The sequence below is a fragment of the Muscardinus avellanarius genome (genome assembly GCF_963383645.1).
Source record: "Muscardinus avellanarius genome assembly, chromosome: 11".
In the NCBI taxonomy this organism is placed as follows: Eukaryota; Metazoa; Chordata; class Mammalia; order Rodentia; family Gliridae; genus Muscardinus; species Muscardinus avellanarius.
Genome location: NC_137797.1, coordinates 76,921,598 through 76,941,591, shown reverse-complemented (window position 1 = coordinate 76,941,591; position 19,994 = coordinate 76,921,598). Strand labels below are relative to the sequence as shown.

The 19,994-nt window shown below is 35.3% G+C and overlaps 1 protein-coding gene across 1 annotated transcript in view; it reads right to left on the bottom strand.

Annotated features, from left to right (window-relative positions):
* Positions 1 to 641: 641 nt before the first annotated feature.
* Positions 642 to 19,994, bottom strand: part of NELL2 (neural EGFL like 2) — a gene marked incomplete at its 3' end in the record, with an annotated part of 418,867 nt that continues 399,514 nt past the window's right edge. The window contains exons 17-20 of the mRNA XM_080706086.1: positions 11,404 to 11,597; positions 9,434 to 9,610; positions 6,980 to 7,204; positions 642 to 692 (exon numbers count right to left, since the gene is read on the bottom strand). Coding sequence (XP_080562212.1) covers positions 642 to 692; positions 6,980 to 7,204; positions 9,434 to 9,610; positions 11,404 to 11,597 — 647 coding nt within the window. The remainder of the gene's footprint in view (positions 693 to 6,979; positions 7,205 to 9,433; positions 9,611 to 11,403; positions 11,598 to 19,994) is intronic.

Sequence of the window (19,994 nt, the reverse complement as noted above, 5' to 3'; positions counted from 1 at the left end):
GTGTGTTATAAGGTAAGAGAAATATTTATTTAATTTTGCACAAGAACGAGCTTATACTGAACAAATTCAACCAAATAATATTAAGTGCAGTAAAACAAGGAAATAGGGATGACTGTTCCTGTTAGAAAATAGGAAGTAACCATGCCTGTGCATTATTTTATCATTACAATAACTTGTTTCAGATTTCAGTGTTTACTGTACATACATGTTATAGCTCCTTTGCTTTGCTTCTGAAAATATAATTCATTCACTGCCTTACATTTTATTTATTTTTTTGCAGTGAGGAACCTAACTGATTCATGAAGATCCTTATCTTAAAGACAATTTCCTGCACCAATGAATCTGGATTCCAAAGATCCATGGGTCAAGGCTCCCTGGGTGTATTCTACCCAGTTCGTTCTTCTCAAGGTGATGTCAGGTACAGGAGAAACAGAATTGTGGTCTTGTTGCTCCCAGGATTTTTCCTTTTGTGATTTCCTCAAGCTTCACATATTTCATAATCGAAAGTTTATTCGGCTATTAACAAAGCTGCATTTAGCTGCCCACAAGTCATCCAATTTAAGTTTTAACTTTTTTTTTATTTTGGTCTTTTTAATGAAAGAAGATTCTTTAAACAGAAATCTTCTATGAGACAGTTAACTTCACAGCTCCTGAAGGCACTGTGGATCCACTGAGCAACAGATGTGGCCATTCTATAGGGAAAAAAGGGTGGAAAGAGAGGCAGAGTATTAATTTTGAGGCTTTTTAGTAAGTATCTTTGTGCATTGATTAGTACACACAAACCTAACTACACAGCTTGTTCCTTCTACGCGCATAAGGCCTGAACGAATGGCTTACTTTTCATGACTAAAAATGCAGAAACAATTATAGTTCCCAGTTATCTGTGACATGTGAGAAACGGGCTCTTATTTATCCCTTTATCCCTTGTGTCTTCTTGTACCACATGTACTATTTTGTTTAATTATTCACAAAATGCATGTTGAGTATACTAAGTAAAATATATATATATATATATATATATATGTGTGTGTGTGTGTGTGTGTTATACACATATATAAGTAATATACATATATAAGTAGTATATATACATATATAAGTAATATATATGTGTGTGTTATACACACACACACACACACACACACACTAATCCAGTTACTAACTTCATAGGGCAGAGCATATATCTTATTGGGGTAGAAAACTAGTAAGCATCAATCAAACATACATTCAAAAATTCATATGTGAGAATATAATTCTCAATACAGTAGTGTTAGGAGAAAAGGTCTTTGGGAGTTAGTTAGGGCACAAGGGTAAAGCAATCATGAGTAGGAATAATGCTTATATATAAAAAGAGATTCTCTCTGCTCTCTGTCATGTGATGGTATGAGAAGATGGCTACTGACAACCAGAAGGAGTGCACTTCCAGACACCAGATCCACCAGCAGCTTGGTCTTGGGCTGTGAAAAATGAATTTCTGTTATTCAAGCCACCTAGTTCAAGGTACTTTGTTATAGTAGCCCAAAATGACTAAGACAAAATGAAGCATTTTAGGCAGTGTTACAAGATGAACAAAAGACTGCCTACTTAAGTTAGTGGCCAGTGTAAATGTTTCTGTAGAGGTGATAATTACAAAAAGATCTGAAGTAAAAAAAAAAAGACACAAGGAAGAGAGGAGGAGAGTTGTGGACTTTGAAATGACAAGAGTCTTTGTAGTTAAGAAAATGCAAATAGCACTGGGTGAGAATTTTAAGTTTATAAAAAAAAAGTGTACTTATGAAATAGGGGAAATAGGGAGGGATGGATTAAATATGCATAATTAAATTTTTACAATAAAGTACCAAAATGATATACCAGAAAGAGAACACCATACCTTCCTTTGTGATTCCATACACTTACTTTACTCAACCAGTTAATAATAGTGATGATGTTAATACTATTATTATGATCACAATGATGATAATATCCTTGTATTTCTTGAACGTGTACTCTGTGGCAGACACTTTGCCAGGCATTTAAGATACATTATCTAATTTCAACTTCACAGTATTCCCAGCAGGATTACTATTAATAATTGCACTTTTTAGTTCAGAAACTGGAGATCAGAAAGTGTAATGTCATGTCTAAATCAAAGCATTAATGAATGATAGAGCTGGGATTAAAACTCAGGCTAGTCTGACTCTAAAGCACATTCTCTATATTTTTCTCTGATAATTGACATTAGATGACTGAAAATGTGTTATACTTTAATATGATAAAATCAAAAGTGTCTTTGCTTCTATAAGATCAAACTTCGGATATTTTAATACTCTAGTTTTTGTTGAAGTATGCCAAGGAGGGAAAAATCCAGTCTACACCCAAGAAGAATATTGTCAATTTAACCTAATACCCATATGTTCTATATTACTACTAAGCAGAATTCTTATTCTAGCAACAAGAGAGAGACTAGACCATGTATAGCAAGCATCACAGGTGGCATTGGAAAGCTTAGCAGCCATGCCTCAGAAGGATAGGTTTCCTATCAAACCTGGTGACAGGATCGTCCCTGATCCTGAAGCAGTGGGAGTACCAGTTCCTCAAACTGTCAAGCAACAATCGAGCTCGAGTATCTGTGGTGCCTTTCTGCTGCTGAGATGTGAAACCGTCATTAGGATTCTATGAGAAAAAAAGCCACTAATATTGTTTCCATAAGTCTGTTTTGGGAACAGACTATTTTTCCAAAAATATCCAAGAGTATTTTTCTTATTCCATAAAAATATGTTCTGATGCTTACGGAACAAATACTCTCCAAATGATATACTTGATAGCTGCTTAATTAGTGAAGCAGAGTTCATGTGAATGATTAATAAAATATCCCACTGAGGTTGTGGAATAAGTTCTTATATAATATTAAACTACCAGTAGGTAACAACTATAGTCTGGACAAAATATAAACATAAAAGCAGTGAAGAGTGTCAGGCAGACACAGGAAGGCTTTCAAACTTGAAAGAAGGGAAATGTGCCTATGAGATTCGTTTTTATCTTAGGTTTCTCCCTAGTCCACGTAGCCTGAGACAAGGCTAACTAAAGCAGAAAGCCCTCAACTTTATAGGCTTCGGATGTCCAAGGGAAGCTTGGGAGCTAGCAAAGTGGCTCAACTTTGAGGGTGAATCTCTGTAAAGTAAGGAGTGAATCAACATACAACTCTCCCTCAAACCCTTGCCTGGTTTCTTGGATTGCAGAGAAGACTCTATAGAGATAGAACAGTCCTAGGTGGGAGGCTGAAAGATCTGAGCAGAGATTTAGATCTATCCCGTAGACCACAGTATTCAAAATCTACATCTATCAGAGCCAGGTGGCACACACTTGTAATCCCAGTACTTGGGGGGGCTAAGACAGAAAGATTCAAGATTCAAGGCTAGTCTTAGCAATTTAGTGAGACCCTCAGTAACTTAGCAAGACTCTGTTTCAAAATAAAAAATAAAATAGGGCTGTGGATATAGCTCAGAGGTAGAACACTCCTGGGTTCAATCTTCAGTACAAAAAGAAAGATAAAAAATCTGCACCTAAGTTAGAATAAATTGACCAAAGGAATTGAATCTTGTTTTTCACTGAAAGTCCTAAAGAGGCAGAATTGTGAGTAAAATATTTCAAGATTTACATATTTACCAAACTAAAGATAGATTTGGAATAGACCCATCAAACAAGTATAAATCCAAGGTCAGTAATTTATAATCTGCTAGAACAAAAGGCCTTTAGAGGAAACCAAAAGAACCTAGGGTTTATTTTACACATGATCCATTATATGCATATGCTATAAAACTAATAGACACAATGTCAAGTTTGTAGTTATTGATAGATGAAGTCATGAACTTTATTCTTATAAAATTCAATTTTCATCCATACCTCAATTACTTCCGCATTACATCTATAGCCTCCTTAAGAGTTAAAGAGTCCCCTGGTCTCCAGTTTCAAAAGTTTCCTGTTCATTGATGATTTATGAAAGCAAAGGACCCTCCAATACCTCCCTCCTTATGTGTCATCTGGACAAGTCTCTTCATTGTTTGAAACCCAAACTCTTTGGCTAATTATAAGGATGCTTTTCTATTAGATTTGGAAAGGTAAACACACAAATTCATTTTTGACTCAAGAGTTTAATTTCTCAGTAGAGGCTGCATTTTTTAAACCTAAGAAAATTAAATTTGAAGATACCTTAAAAAGATAAAAGGGATATTTCTTTTTTCTCCAGGTAACTTCTATGATTCAGTCTTGTCCTACTGAGGAATAACTGATACACATGTTGTACAGCCTCTTAGCAGAGTGCATCCTGATCATCTGTTACAGTTGTGACATTGTCTTTATCTGTGTCATGACTTTATTAGTACCCATTTTCTTCTTATACCAGCAGCGAATATTTCTCGAGTGCTTCCTATGAATGAGTTGGGCACTCTATGAAACTTGTGTGGATCATCTCAATTTATACACTCTCTCAGAAATGTATTATCTTTCCTGGTATTATTTGTCCCAAATTTTCCAGATGAGCAACCTAAGCCAAAGTGGGATTAAAGAAGGTCCCTGAAGTCTCATAATTAACGTGGGAGACCATACTTTGACTCAAGGCAGCCTGATGTCTTAGTCTACATTCTTGACTTCTAGACCAGCTCTGTCCTACAGAACATACCGTGACAATCGAAAAGTTCTCTGCACATGCTGTCTTGACTCATATGATAGCCAGCTGCCACATATAGCTACTGAGCAACTGAAATGTGGCTAGTGTGACTAAGAAACTACAGTTTACATTTTAGTTAATTCTAATTAATTTAAAATTGGCTGCATGGTAAAGTTCTAGACAATAATGTCCAGGAATGTCCATGTCTACTTTTGCTTATCATTATACAGTACCTGCAAAATGTCCCAACTATTGCTAAGCCTTTAAGTTATTAAGTCTTAGTGCTGATTCCATTTTTTTTTTTTTTGCAGTACCCAGGGGCATTCTTTCTCTGAGCTATACCCCTAGTCCTATTTTTTATTCTTTATTTTGAAATAGGGTCTCACGGAGTTGCGACAGGCCTCACTAAGTAGCTGAGTCTGTCCGCGAACTGCGATCCTTTGGTCTCAGCCTCCCACATGCTGGGATTACAAGCGTGCACCACCATGCCTGGCTTGATTCCAAAATTTAAACTATGAAGTGATAAGGCCACTAAGTTAAACTGCATAGGAATAATATTCAAATTAAATGTTTTCAACTTTGCCACCTACTTATTGATTAAAAATGAAAAACTCAAGTAGGGTAGGATGGGGAAGCAATAAAATAAATCAGTTCTCTGAAAACATTACACTGTAAAGAGTGTCTCAAAATATATGAATCCTGTTTTGCATAATTTCTTTTAAAAATAACACAAAATAAATTTAATAAAATGATTATTTGATCTAAATTTGGTAAACCTGAGTATATTGTCATATTCCATCTAATAAGAGTAGAAACAAATAGTAACTTCTAAGAATCAGCACTTACTGGATAAGATGAAATAGCTTTAATATCAAAATATATTTTTTGAAACACATTGCCATCAAAAGTCAAAAGATTCTAGTAGATTTTTATAAGGCAGTGAATGACAAGTCCATTCATGCTTTTACCCAAGAAAAGACACTCATGCTTCTTGCCTGTTACTTGAATGCATTTTACTTACTGAAAGTACCTGTCTGAGCAACATTAGATACTTTCCACCCCATAACATGGTCTATATTTTTGCTGTCTCTGTTCAGAACAGTAATCTGAGAGATTACTGGTATAAAGGGACTCAACTCTACTTGGTAACTGAATGTTACAAAAAATTTCCCTGTTGGTCATTAGTGCTGAAGTTTTAAGAAATGCTCTGTTAAGTATACTCCTATTAAACATATATTAAAATAACATTGCATATACATTATTAGTAACTTGTAGTACTAGTGACTTATTTTCAAATTTTCTAGTGTACTTTCAGAATACAGCAGAAAATACTCACTCAAAAAGCTGGACTGATAAATTGCACTGATTGAAAGAGCTAGAAATTTGGGCTTGAAAGAGATAAGAAAGGTACCTCAAAGCCTAAATCATGCTGGACTTCTTTGTCCTATTACATCAACCTACTCTAGTAAAAAATTATACTAAGTGAGTCTGAATTAAATAGCTCTATAGAAAAAAAATTACAAAATTTTTACTTAAAAACCAGAACAGAAACAAATATGCAATACTGAAAAACAAATCTGACACCTTTGCTTTTTGTTGTTCATTAAACCTTTGTATTAGTTTTAGTGCTATTCCAAAATATGAAGTACAAAATCCACTAAATTAAATTTTATAAGGCTAATAATCAGGATTTCTCAATGTGGCTACTATCTATGATCTCTATCAACTGTGCCTGTGATATCTGTATTTTTGCTTTCATTGAAGTAAGAGGTATTTTTCTATTTTCCTATGAGAATAAAGAAAAAAACTCTAGAATGATTTTCATCAACTGTAGTAATAAAATATGATAAACATAAATCTTAAAATTTTTTATTCTCAATGTAACTGACCACGGCAAACCAAGAAACATGTGCATTTTTGCCATATTGATTTCTACTTTAGATAATGCAGTGTATCTACTTTGTCAATATGTTTTACAGACCTCATAAAATAACTAGATAAAAATCAATGTGATATTGTCTTCTATCATGACTGAAGAAACACTATGGCATACTTAGTGGTGTAATTTTTTAACAAATGGATACAGTTAGATATAGTAGTGCAAGTGAAGCAGGTTGTTTCTACTGATCATTCAGGTCTCGGTCTATGCACTCTTCTCTCTGAATAGACACTGGCAGATGCACTTGATGGTCAGGCTTGGTACTAATAAAACTGACTGGCTCCTCCTACCTCTGTTTAAACAAATATGGGGAGAAATCATTCAGGTTGAGCACAGTAGCACCTCTGAGACCTGGTGAAGCTGGCACAGTGCTCACCACCTCAATTTAACAGGTTTACCTTGCACTGGCAGAGGGTACACTCAGTGCCATGTTTGATCCAAGAGGACCCAGTGAAGCGAACCACATTCATCTCGTCCAGGCAAGTTTTGGTGATGTCATTGCGGATGGCGTCTGCCTGGCAAGGATCGGTGACACAGCGTGGGCAGCACTCGTTCTCGGGGAGGACGCTGAATTCACACTCCACATCTGGGCAGGGCAGGGGCCAGCAGTCTACTTCTCCTTGCTATAAGGAAAACAGATGAGCCAGAGCAGAGGGAGTGGAAGGGAGGGAACGGAGGGAGGAGAGAGGGATGGGAGCAGCACAGCAGTTACTGAGTACTCAATTTATTGGGTTGATATTTTTATACACACATCTTTCAAAGCTTGCAAATCTTGCAAGAAATCTACAAAAGCCTGTAAGAGTGATGAGATCTGTATTGGTAGTGAGGGTTTAAAATCTTTAAGGATTAAACAAAACAACAATAAAGCAAAAGTAACCACCATATATATATATATATATATATATATATATATATATATATATACTTGTGGTACTGGGGTTCCGGTTCCTGGAAACCCTTCTACCTCCAGACTGCACTCCCAGACCTATTTTATACTTTTTAATTTGGAAACAGGGTTTCTTAAGCCAGTGAGGCTGGCTTCAAACCTGCGCGATTCTCCTGTCTCCGCCTCCCAAACGCAGGGATTACAAGCGTGCGCCACCACGTCCGGCTCCACCATTTTATTTATTTATTTATTTATTTATTTATTTATTTATTTATTTATTTATTTATTTTGGTGGTACTGGGGTTCTGGAAGCCCTTCTTCCTCCGGGCTACACTCCCAGACCTAAATATATATATATTAAATTTGGAAACAGGGTCTCTTAAGCCAGCGAGGCTGGCTCCAAACCAGCGCGATCCTCCTGTCTCAGCCTCCCAAGTGCGGGGATTACAAGTGTGTGCCACCACGCCTGGCATCCACCATTTTTTAAAAACAATAAAATTGGCATGCCCCTATCTTTCCCATGACAGGGAACATTAGATAATATAGAAGAGGTTTCTATTTAATTTTTGATAAGATGCCTTCTTTCTTTTGTTCTTTTTTCTCCCTAGCTTCTTGTTTATTCGTTTTTCATAAAAATTTTTTCCACTTACAAAAAATCCTGATATGAAGAAAATTAGACAGTTTATATTGTTATTTTTCATTTATCATTTCCAGTATAGGGACTTTGATTCTCCCTCCCCCCAAGCAAAATAGAATACAAAAACCTAGGAACTGATTTCAATCTTTCTTATTCTACCTGGGAAAATTGGGTGAACTGGATCTTTTAAAAGCACAGTTCTCACTTTTCCTCCTTTCTCTATAATTCTGAATCTCATGGTTTTGGAAATGAAAGCAGCCTTCAAACACAGAAACTGACCTTGCTCTTTGAATTGATTTTTGGGTTGAAAGTATAAAAAAGGAAGCAACAAAAAACACTATCTTAAAAATATCCTCACACAAATAGAAAGGAAACTGGCCACAAGTTTAAAAGAGCCTCTTCAGCAAAAATTTCTGCTACAAAGACAAACAGAGCAAATATCCTAAATTTACACAATTAAGAAGACACAAGAAATTTATCCAGAAGAAACAAAAAAGTTGGGGTTTTCTTTATCAAGTCTTTACTTTTCTCTTTACCTCTTATTTCCAGGAAAAGTTTCATATGTATGTAAAATATTATTTTAAAATATATTCTAATATGTATTTACTATATACCCACAGTATATACAAAAGATATACTCTAATATGTATCTTTTTACAATAATTCTAATAAGGTAAGTATACATTCTAATATATATTTCATAAAATACATTCTGATATGTATTTATTACATATCCATGGTATATGCAAAAGAAGGTGCCCATCAAAAGAGCACTAACAACAACAATCTTAGAGGAAAAACATGTTATTTTATTTATTTTAAGTAAGAGGATTGGTTGAATTTTGTGAATGTATATCATGTACAGAATGTACTGAACACGCAGGAGGGAGGGGGAGGAGCTGGTGTGGGAAGTGAGGAAGGGCTGAGTGATGTGTGCATTTATGCCTCTCCCATCGTGTACTCAATTAAGATGTATGACTACAATACTCCAATTTAAAAAAAGAAAGAGGAGTAGATAAAAATAACAAAAGTTCTACTTGGAAAAAGAATTTAAAAAAGAAATGCCATTATTCTACCCAAAATTGTCCCTAAGGGAACATAAACTAAGGGGGGGCAGGAGTCTTTTCTTCCTCTGAGCCTTAGAAATACTCCTGAAAGACCTATCACTCTCAGAGAGAGATTACACATTGTACTGTATGTACCAGTCTACACCAGAATACTCTTTCTCCTTTACCTTTCATCATCCTAAGCAGGCTCATTGTTTATAGCTGTTGACACTGGTGCATGGGGGCAAGGGCCTTCTTGTTTGGATTGTGGGCCTGGACTTACCAGGCAGCGGCACTGTCGGCAGTTCTGGACCCAAGTGTCACCGCTGTCATACACAGTTTCCCCATTTTGATGGAGGCACTGACTGCTAAGCCTTGGGTCACACTCAGGACAGCAAAAAAGATCAACTGTGGGATTCTCACAGTCACAGACCATCCGTCTACACATAACAAACCCGTTCTGGATGAGAAAGGAAAAAAATCATTACCCTCAAAACTTCACTAAGGTCATTTTCAGTAATTCACACTGTTTACTTAACACAATACATTTTTTCATTTTATAGCTAACATGTAGAAATTACTCAAGACAATTTTATTTGCAATTTTCTTTACACACTACTACTAAGATGACTTAACCAGAACAAAATTTTCCAGAAATGACTGGTACAAGGTGATAACTACTACATGGTCCTTGCATACATATAAATGTGCTATGAATATATCAGTGTGACTATATGAATGTATAACATTTGTGTGTTAGTATAATAATTTGAATACTAATTAAATTTTATCTGATGGCAAATATAGTAGTATTTGGTAGCTATTTAGAAAGTTTTACAGATTGCCAAATGTTTGGAGTATTTTAGACCTTATGTTTTTGTATAAATTGTTAATATTTTTTTCAAACCAGTTGAGTCTCTGGTACAAAGCTTTATTAATCTAACTATAATTGAAGTCTCTATTACTAACTAAATGTACTTAATGGAGCACTTCTCTAAAACAGAAATATAGCCCAAATAGATATTTTCACCCATGGGTTGTATATACTCATTCATATCTGATATTATGACTACTGAAAAACCAGTCCACTAAAATAAAATTTTGTCAACATGAACAAATAAACATAATGTGGTATAATGGTACAGTAGAATACTACTCAGCAATAAAATTAAAAGATATATATATATATATATATATATATATATAGCAATTGAATGAATCTTAAAAATACAATGCTGAGAGAAAACAGGCAGACATAAAGAGTATGAACTATGCAGTCCCATTTTTATGATGTTCTAGGAAGTATGATCTCTTTTTGCAATACTGGGGATTGAACCAAGGGACATTCTACCTCCTAGCTATGTTCTCAGCCCTATCATATATATATATATATATGGTACTAGGGTTCCTGGAAGCCCGTCTACCTCCGGGCTACACTCCCAGACCTATTTTATACTTTTTTATTTTTGGAAACAGGGTCTCTTAAGCCAGCACGGCTGGCTTCAAACCTACGCGATCCTCCTGTCTCCGCCTCCCAAGCGCGGGGATTACAAGCATGTGCCAACACGCCCAGCTATTCTGTATTTTAAAACAAGTTCTCACTAAGTTGCAGAGAGCCTCACTACATAGCTGAAGCTGGTGAGAAACCTGCGATCCTGCTGTCTCAGCTTCCAAGTACTTGGATTACAAGCATGTGTCACCATGCCCAGTTCGGATGTATGATTTTAATCTAGAGGAACTAGAAACAGCATTTGCTTGAGCCTGGATGCCGGAATAATTAGAAAAGGACATAGGCAACAGTTGGGTTGATGAAAATGTTCTGTTACATTATTTCTTATGGTAGCCAAATGGATATGTACATTTATAAGCACATTCAGTTGCACACTTACTTACTTTTTTGTATATTTACTTATAGTTCTGGGGATTGAATCCAGGTGCATTCTTCCTCTGAGCTCCAGCCCCCCAGCCCATTTTTTTTTTTTGGTGCTGGGGGTACTGGGGATTGAACCTAGAAGCATTCTACTGCTGAGTTACATACCTAGCCTTATTTTATTATTTATTTTGAAACAGGGTCTTAATAAGTTGCAGAAGGCCTTGCTAAATAATTGCTGAGGCTGGCCATGAAACAATAATTTTCCTGTCTTATTTCCCAAGTATTGGGATTACAGATATGTGCTCCCACATCTGGCTGAGTTGTAAACTTTAATTATATGCAAATTATGACTCAATGAAATATTTTAAATTTATACTAACCTGGCATGAGCACACAGAGCACCGGTCATTTTCTAACACCCAGATCTGACCACTGTGTTTGACTTTCCCGTCGTGGATGCAGTCCCCAGTGCAGTTCTTCCCATGAGGACAGCGACAATCATACCCACCATCCAAATTGAAGCAAATGGTATCATTGGCACAGCTGTGCCTCCCAGTCCCACACTCGTCGATATCTACAGCCAACAAAAAACAGCATGCAGCGTGCTTACAATACATTCAGCTTCAAACAACTGTAATACAGCACATTGTCTCCTGACAAAACATTTAACTGTAAATTAATTGCCACCTTATTGGTGTGCATTTCCAACTACATGCTGACTACACCAATGTGTGGTCTGGGGATTTCACAGAAAAATATCATCAACTTTTGATTTTAAAACCCAGATAATCTTGGCTAGAATTTCAAAGTCTCTATCTCTGCAAATACTATTAAGTTTTATGAAAGAAAGTAAAAATACAACTCAATTTATCAAGAAAAGCAGCTTGGTAGTAGAAATTCTAAAAGTGCTCATGATGTTTTATTGGGCTTATTACCCCCAGTGTTAAACTGGTGCTTACAGATGTTCCTTCTTAGTAGGAGAGAAATGTCACAGGACCCCTGAGGCATTTTATTCCATTTCAAATCCTCTCTCACAGCCATACCAACTACACTTGCACTATTTCCTGTGTTTGGACTCGGTGTTCAGCTCTTCTAGTCCAGGTGTTTTCAGGTTGACCTAAAACTCTTCTATTCACCCATCAAGGGGAGGGGACCATCGGCAATTATCATCCCTCTCACAGAGGATCCATTCCTTCTTAAATTCCCATTTCAGATGATCATTCTACCCCCCACCTGACTCAATGGCAACTGCCCACTCTTCACCTCACCTCACCAATTTCATGACTTTCACAGCCTCAGGCATTTTCATATAGATGAAAAGCAAACATATGTTGACCCACAGATCAGGTCCATAAGCGGAGATGTGATTCATTTTATTTACCCCATAATTTAAAGGCCACAAGCCAAAATACATTTCAGAGAGACTGTATGAGTTCAGTAAGCAGTTATTTCCCATTTCATCTGTTTCCTCTAAGTAAAGGTCAAGAAAGAAAGAATTAAATCATGGCAGGAGAAGTAAGCTAGAGAGAAGATGGAATGTATAGCTTTAACTAAAGGAACTGCACACTGATTTTCTGTGAAGGTTTTCAAGTAAAAATTCCTGAATATCTTTCTTAAATGGTTTCATTTCAACATTAATTGAAGAATTAGACTAGTCAAGATTATATCTTGGCCATATTTAAATTCTTAAATACTGGAGTTCTGTAATATTTTCTGAAAATAAGCCACTTATTCTACTTTATCTCTACCTTGATTTTTATTGCCTCCAATCTCAATAAAATTAATAAATTGGGACAATGGCTGAAAATGTTATTACCACATTGAGCTTCATTATAACTTGATTTGTTAAGGAAAACACTACTTATGATCATAGATCATGATAAAAAATTACCTCTATATTTGATCTAATAAAGAGTAATATGGTACATTTGATGAGTTGATCTTTATCCATTTTTTATTCTTAGAATTAAGAATTACAGTAAGCAGAAAAAAATCATTAATCACAATAATTTGGCCTCTCTGACCACAAAATTTACAGACACCTCTTATTATATATCCTTTTAAATATCCATTATAAAAATGTTATTCCACTAATGTCAATGGCTGAACTCTTAAAATCATTTCATTTTGCTTGATGTTTAAAAATAAAATCTGTGCTGCTAAGTAATGCATTTTTTGTTCCTTATAGACAGAAAAAGTTTTTGGGTTTTTTACAAAAGACAGAGAAGAGAGATGCCCAGGCAGATGAAAAAAAATGTGTTGTTAATTATATCTATAATAAAGAAATACAGTAAAATGTTGCTTACAACAATATTTGGCATGTAGTTGCTATACCTGAAAAATGTGTAGGCAGAAACATTATAATGGATAATTTATAACCTCTTATTTTCTAATAGAATGTGAATTAGTTTGAACTTATTTTGCCTTTTCTAGTCATTATCTGCACTGGGTTTCACAAAGCAGAAACTTTTCCCAATTGTTTAGTGGTAGTGAAATTTGTGATTCATTTTTACACATTATATTCTACTTAAAAGCCTATGATGTTATGTAAAATTCCAGCTTTACAAATAGTGATAGTTTTTGTTTGTTTGTTTGTTTGTTTGTTTGTTTTTGCAGGTCTGGGGATGGAACCCAGGGGCGTTTGACCTCTGAGCTATACCCCCTGCCCTATTTTTTATTCTTTTATTTTGAAATAGGGTCTCACTGAGTTGCAAAGGGCCTCACTAAGTAGCTGAGGCTGTCTGCGAACCGTGATCCTCCAGGTCTCAGCCTCCCGAATGCTGGGATTACAAGTGTGTGCCACCACGCCCGGCTCCAAATAGTGATAGTTTTTTTTTTAAAGTGAATGACTATGGAAGAAATAATGCTGCTAGATGTATTGATCAAGTCTTAGTTCTCATTTAACTTGATGTAGCAGGGACATTGGTATACTTAACTTCCTCTTTCTGATAAATCTTTCCTACTTGCTTCTTTTATATGTGTGTGTGTGATACTGGCAATGGAACCCAGGGGCATTCTACCTTCAAGCTATACCCCCAGTGCTATTTTTTATTCTTTATTTGGAAACAGGGTCTCACTGAGTTGCAAAGGGCCTCACTAAGTAGTAGCTGAAGCTGTCCTTGAACAGTGATCCTCCTGTCTCAGCCTCCCAAATGTTGGGATTACAAGCATGCACCACCACACCCGACTTTCCTATTTGCTTCTTAATACATGGAAAGGCTCTTTCTGTATCTTCCATCTACCTATACATTCCCTAGTTATGGAAATTATACTATGAATAAGATTTAGCCATATAAAGAGGAGGTAAGGAATGGTATAGTGTGTTTGAGGCAAGGTTGTCTTTAAGGACTAAAGTTCAGAGCTATCAAGATCTAACAAAGGATCAGAAATGTTTGTATGGCTAGAATGCCAATGAGAAAACAAAGTAGGCAAGCCATACAGCTGAAAAAATGCTCAAGCCCAGGTAAGGTAAGGTTAATAAATTTGAACTTTACCATAACGACAACAAAACACCATTTGAGAGAAATGTAAAAAAATCACAATCAGATTTTCACTTTGGAAAAGGGACATGAGTAGATTAGATCCAGGAAATAGGTGAAGAGGAGGTTCAGAGACTACATAGTAATACAAAGACTTATAGTGGTTGGTATGTACCAGATTTTGAGTACTTTTCACACAATGACTCATGTAATATAACAACACTTGAAAGTAAAAGGAATTTCTAACTATATAGATTAGGAAACTGAGCCATAGGAGTGTTGTGTAGTGAAGGCAGGAAGCCCAGATGGAACTTAAGCAGTTAGGATCTGGCTTTGTGTTCTTAAGTAAAATTATATGCGGGATATTAGCCATGGAAATTCACAGAACAAGATAACACAGGTAAAATTAACACGCCCAAGTGATTTGTTGGCTTTGGATTTTAAAGCAATAAAAGGATCAAGAATGATGTTTTGATATCTGCCTTGGAGAATGTAGTGATGATGTACACAGAAAGAGGAGTAAGATCCTGCTGGAAAGTAGAACATGGGGCAGGGAGGAAAGCAGAGGTATCCAGTTTAGGACACACTGAGTTATATTTTCCTCTAGGCTTCCAAAGGAAACAATTTATTAGTAGTTGGATAGATAGGTCTGGAACTCAGAAAATAGAATAAACTATGGCTTTTGTGCAGATATACTTTCATCATTCCCCTTCTGAAAAACAGCCCTTCAGACTCAAGTTCAAGCGTCATGTCATGTAAGGCACTTACAGTCACTTTCTCTGCTTGCTCCCTTTTTCTGTATCTCAACTTGCAAAAAGTATCATCATACTTAACAAAGTCCTAAAACAATTCTTGGTACTCAGAGAAACCTTCCTTGATGTCAAAGAAGAAATGATTCCTCTTCTTTTCCTCAGAGCACAGTATTTATATTTTTTCTCAAAATCAAATGATTTTTCTCAATCTTTTCTCCACTTTGTTTTATGACATTATCATCAGTTAAGGAACTCACTACCTTCTATCTTGCATGACAGTTATTGTACATATTTCATCTTTTCTACAGAGAAGTAAACATTTCCATTCTGTATTTGTATGTAGCAGATGCCTGGAAAAGAACCTCAATAAATTTATAAATATATTCAGTAACTATTTTTAAAATTTTTTATTGGTGCACTGTAGTTGTACATCTTAATGGTGTACAAGAGGGTAGAGGCATACATGCACACATCACCCAATTCTCACTCCTTTTTCTCCCCCTCCCTCCTTCTCATATTTGGCTAAGTGATTGACTTTGACATGTTTGTGAATTTACATCACATACATAGGGAATTTCTCCCTTCTCCCCTTCCATCCCCCTCAGTCAGGTCATCTTATTTGCTCATCCATAGTTTCTCCTTCTTTGTCTAGAGTTCCTCCTATGACCCATTTTCTCCCTAGCTTCAGCAGTATTTTTTGAGTTGAATTAGATTCATTTTATTTGGGTCCTTTCTCTTGGTTTAGGTAAAAAATTTGAATATTTGGCTTAAACATATTATCTAAAAGACAATGTACTGTAATTTTTTTGCATTATAAACTTAAAAAGTCACCAGAAAATAGAGAAAGAAAAATGTGGGCATGAACATAAAACAAAATAAATTTAGGCATTCTGGTTAGAGACTCAAGTATTATATCAAAAAGAAGTAGTGATAATGGACATTCTTGTCTTGTTCCTGTTTTCAGGGGAAATTCTCACTGTTTTTCCCCATTTAATATGATGTTGTTTACAGGCCCATTATAATTTGCTTTATGATGCTGAGGTATATTCCTTATATTCTGATTCTCTGCAGTGCTTTTAGCATGAATGGATGTTGAATTTTGTTGAATGCTTTTTCAGCATCTATCAAAATAATCATGTGATTTTTGTCTTTGGTTCTGTTTATGTGATGAATTATATGGATTGCTTTGTATATATTGAATCAGAATTGCATCCCTGGAATGAACCAAACTTGTTCATGGTATATGATTTTCTTGATGTGGTTTTTGAATGCAGGTTGCTTACATTTTATTTATCAGTTTTGCATCTAAGTTCATCAATGATATAAGCCGATAGTTTTTTACTTCTTGAGCCGTCTGTATTTGGTTCTGGCATTAATGTGATGTTGGCTTCATAGAATATATTTGGGAAAGTCCCATTTCTTTCTATTTCATAGAAGAGATTAAGGAGTACTGAGAATATCTCTTCTATGAAGGTTTTATAAAATTTGTTTGAGAAACCTTCTGGTCTTGGGCTTTTGTTTGATGGCAGGTTCTTTATTGCTACCTAAATCTCTTTGATTGCTATTGGTCAGTTTGAATTTTTTTTATCTTTCTGAATCAGATTAGGAAGGTTGTATGTATCTAGAAATAGACATGTCAATTTCTTCCAGATTTTCCATTTTGTTGGAGTATAGTTTTTCAAATTAGTTTCTGATAATCCTCTGAATTTCTACATTGTTGGTGGTAATATCTTCTTTTTCATTTCTTATTTTAGTGATTTGGATTGATTTTCTCTTTTGTTTAGATTGGCCAGTGGTTTATCTATCTTCTTTTTTTTTTTTTTGAGAAACCAGCTTTTGGTTTGTTGATTTTATATATTTTTTATTTTTTATTTCATTGATTTCTGCTCTAATTTTAATAATTTCCCGACTCATATTGGCTTTGGGGTTAGACTGCTTCTGTTTTTCAAGGACTTTGAGGTGTGTCATTAGGTTATTTATTTGGTGAATTTCTGTTTTTCTATGTGAACACTCAGTGGTATGAAATTTCTTCTTACTATTGCCTTCAAGGTATTTCAGAGGTTTTGATTTGTTGTGTCTGGTTACTCTGGGTCTTCTTATAGTTGATTTCTAGTTTCATTCCATTGTGTTCTGACAAGACGTAGGAGATTATGTTACATTTTTTGAATTTGTTAATGCTCACTTTGTGGTCCATGATGTGGTCTGTTTTGGAGAAGATTCCATGAGAAGCTTTAGAAACATGTGAACTCAGCTGTATTTGGGTGAAATATTCTGCATATGTCTATAGATCCAATTGGTTTATCATGTTCTCTGGTCTGAGGCATCTTTACTGATCTTTTGTTTAGAAGATGGGTCTAGCAGTGTGAGAAGAGTGTTGATGTCTCCCAATATTATTGTATTGGGATCTATGTGTGACTCAATGTTAAAACAAGTTTGCTTTATGGGACATAAATGTTGACTATCATTATTTCTCTTGCTGTAGTGTTCCTTTTACCAGTAAAAAATAGACCTGCTTTGTCTCTTCTGTTAAGCTTAGGCTTGTAATCTAATTTGTCTGATATCATAGATGCTACTCTTATTTGTCTTTGAGTTCCATTGGCATGGATTAACTTGCTCCAGCCCTTCGCCTTTAGTTTGTGACTATCATTACTTGTAAGGTGTGTTTCTTGCAGGCAGCATATAGATGGATGCTGGTTTTTAATCTATTTTGCCAACTTATATCTTTTTTTACTGGGGAGTTGAGGTCATTTATACTCAGCATGGTTATTGTGAGATGACTTTTAATTCCTAATACTTTGAGTTTTAACCTTTGTTTGAGGTTTTGTTTGTTATTTTTTTTTAGTTGTTTGGGATGGAAATTATTGTTTTTCTGTCTGTGGTGTTTACTAATTATTTCTTCTTTATAATTAATATCTTTGAGTATTTTCTCTACTGCTGGTTTGGAGGACAAGATACTATACGTAAAAGGACCAGCAAACTCAAACAAAATACTTATAGAACTGATCAACCAGTTAAAAAATGTGTCTGGATATAAAATTAATCTTTAAAAATCAGAAGCTTTCCTGTATGCCAAGCATAAATCCACTAAAAAAATTCAAGAAAACACTTCCACTTATGATATCCTGCAAAAAAAGTAAAATACTTAGGAACAAACCTAACCAAGGAGGTAAAAGACTACAAGGAAAATTATAAGACATTGAAAAAAGAAACCAAGACTTTAGGAGATGGAAAGATCTTCCATGTTCTTGGATAGGCGGAATAATAATAATCAAAATGTCCATTCTTCCAAAGGTGGTCTACAAATTCAATGCAATTCTCATTAAATTAGTAAGGCCACTCTTCACAGAAATAGAAAATCATTAAATTCATTTGGAACAACAAAATCCCAGAATAGCCAAAGTAGTTCTCAGTAAAAAGAATGATGCAGAAGGAATCACAATACCTGAGTTCAAACTATACTACAAAGCCACAGTAATAAAAGCAGTATGGTATTGACATAAAAGCAGATGCACAGAACAATGTAGCATGATAGAAGTCTCACCAACCTAGGTCTCCATCAACAGATGAATGGATTGCACAATTATGGGAAATACACACAATGGAATGCTAATCAGCTATAAAGAAAAACAAAATCATCATGTAATAAGCAAGAAGATGGAAAGACCTGGATAACGTTATGTTAAGTGAGATCAGCCAAGGACAGAACGAGAAGGGACATATGTTTTCTCTAATATGCCCAAACTACGGAGTATTAGGAATACCAGAGGGACTCCAGATAATGGAGGGGAAACCTCAGAAAAGTTGAAATGGAAGGGTAGGAGATGAAGAAGGCTGAAAGTGATTAATGAAGAAACTACATCTGAATATGTGTAAAAGTATGAATGTAACATGGTTAACATGGACACTCATTATTGGGGGGGAGGGAATACAGGGGAGGAGAGGGTACCAAGCACAGTCTAAATGTATGCCATTTTCAATATGATCCACATTAAAAAGAAAGAATAGAAGTCTCAGAAACATATCCGCACACTTACAGCCAATTTACTTTTAATAAAGGAGGCAAAAACACATTGAAAAAAAGATAGCCTTTTCAACAAATGGTGTTGGCAATACTGGTTATCCATATGTAGAAAAATGGAAATAAGCTCCACTTTCTCACCCTGCACAAGAGTCGATTCAAGATGGATAAAACACTTAGAAATCAGACCAGAAATATTGTAGTTCCTTTGAAGAGGGCATCGGTCCAACGCTTTAACACATAAGCACACGTAAAAACTTTCTGAACAAGAAACCAAAGGCATAAGACATTTAAAGGAGAATTGATGCATGAAATTTCATTAAACTTAAAACCTGTACAGTAAAGGAAACTATCAAGAACATCAACAGAGAGCCAATAGAATGGGAGAAAATATTTGCTAACAATTCCTCTGATAGAGGACTAATATCTAGAATATATAAAGAACAAAAGAAATTCAATGCTAAGAAAACAAATAACACAATTAAAAAATGGACATGCAAACTAAATAGGCATTTCACAAAAGAAAAAATTCAAATGTCCAATAAATGTATGAAAAGATGTTCAACATCTTTAGCAATCAGAGAGATGCAAATCAAAACTATCCTGAGATTTCAACTAACTCCAGTTAGAATGGCAATCATTAAAAACACAAACAATAACTGATGGCAAGGGTGTGGATAAGTGAGAACTCTAACAGATTGTTGGTGGGTTGTAAATTAGTA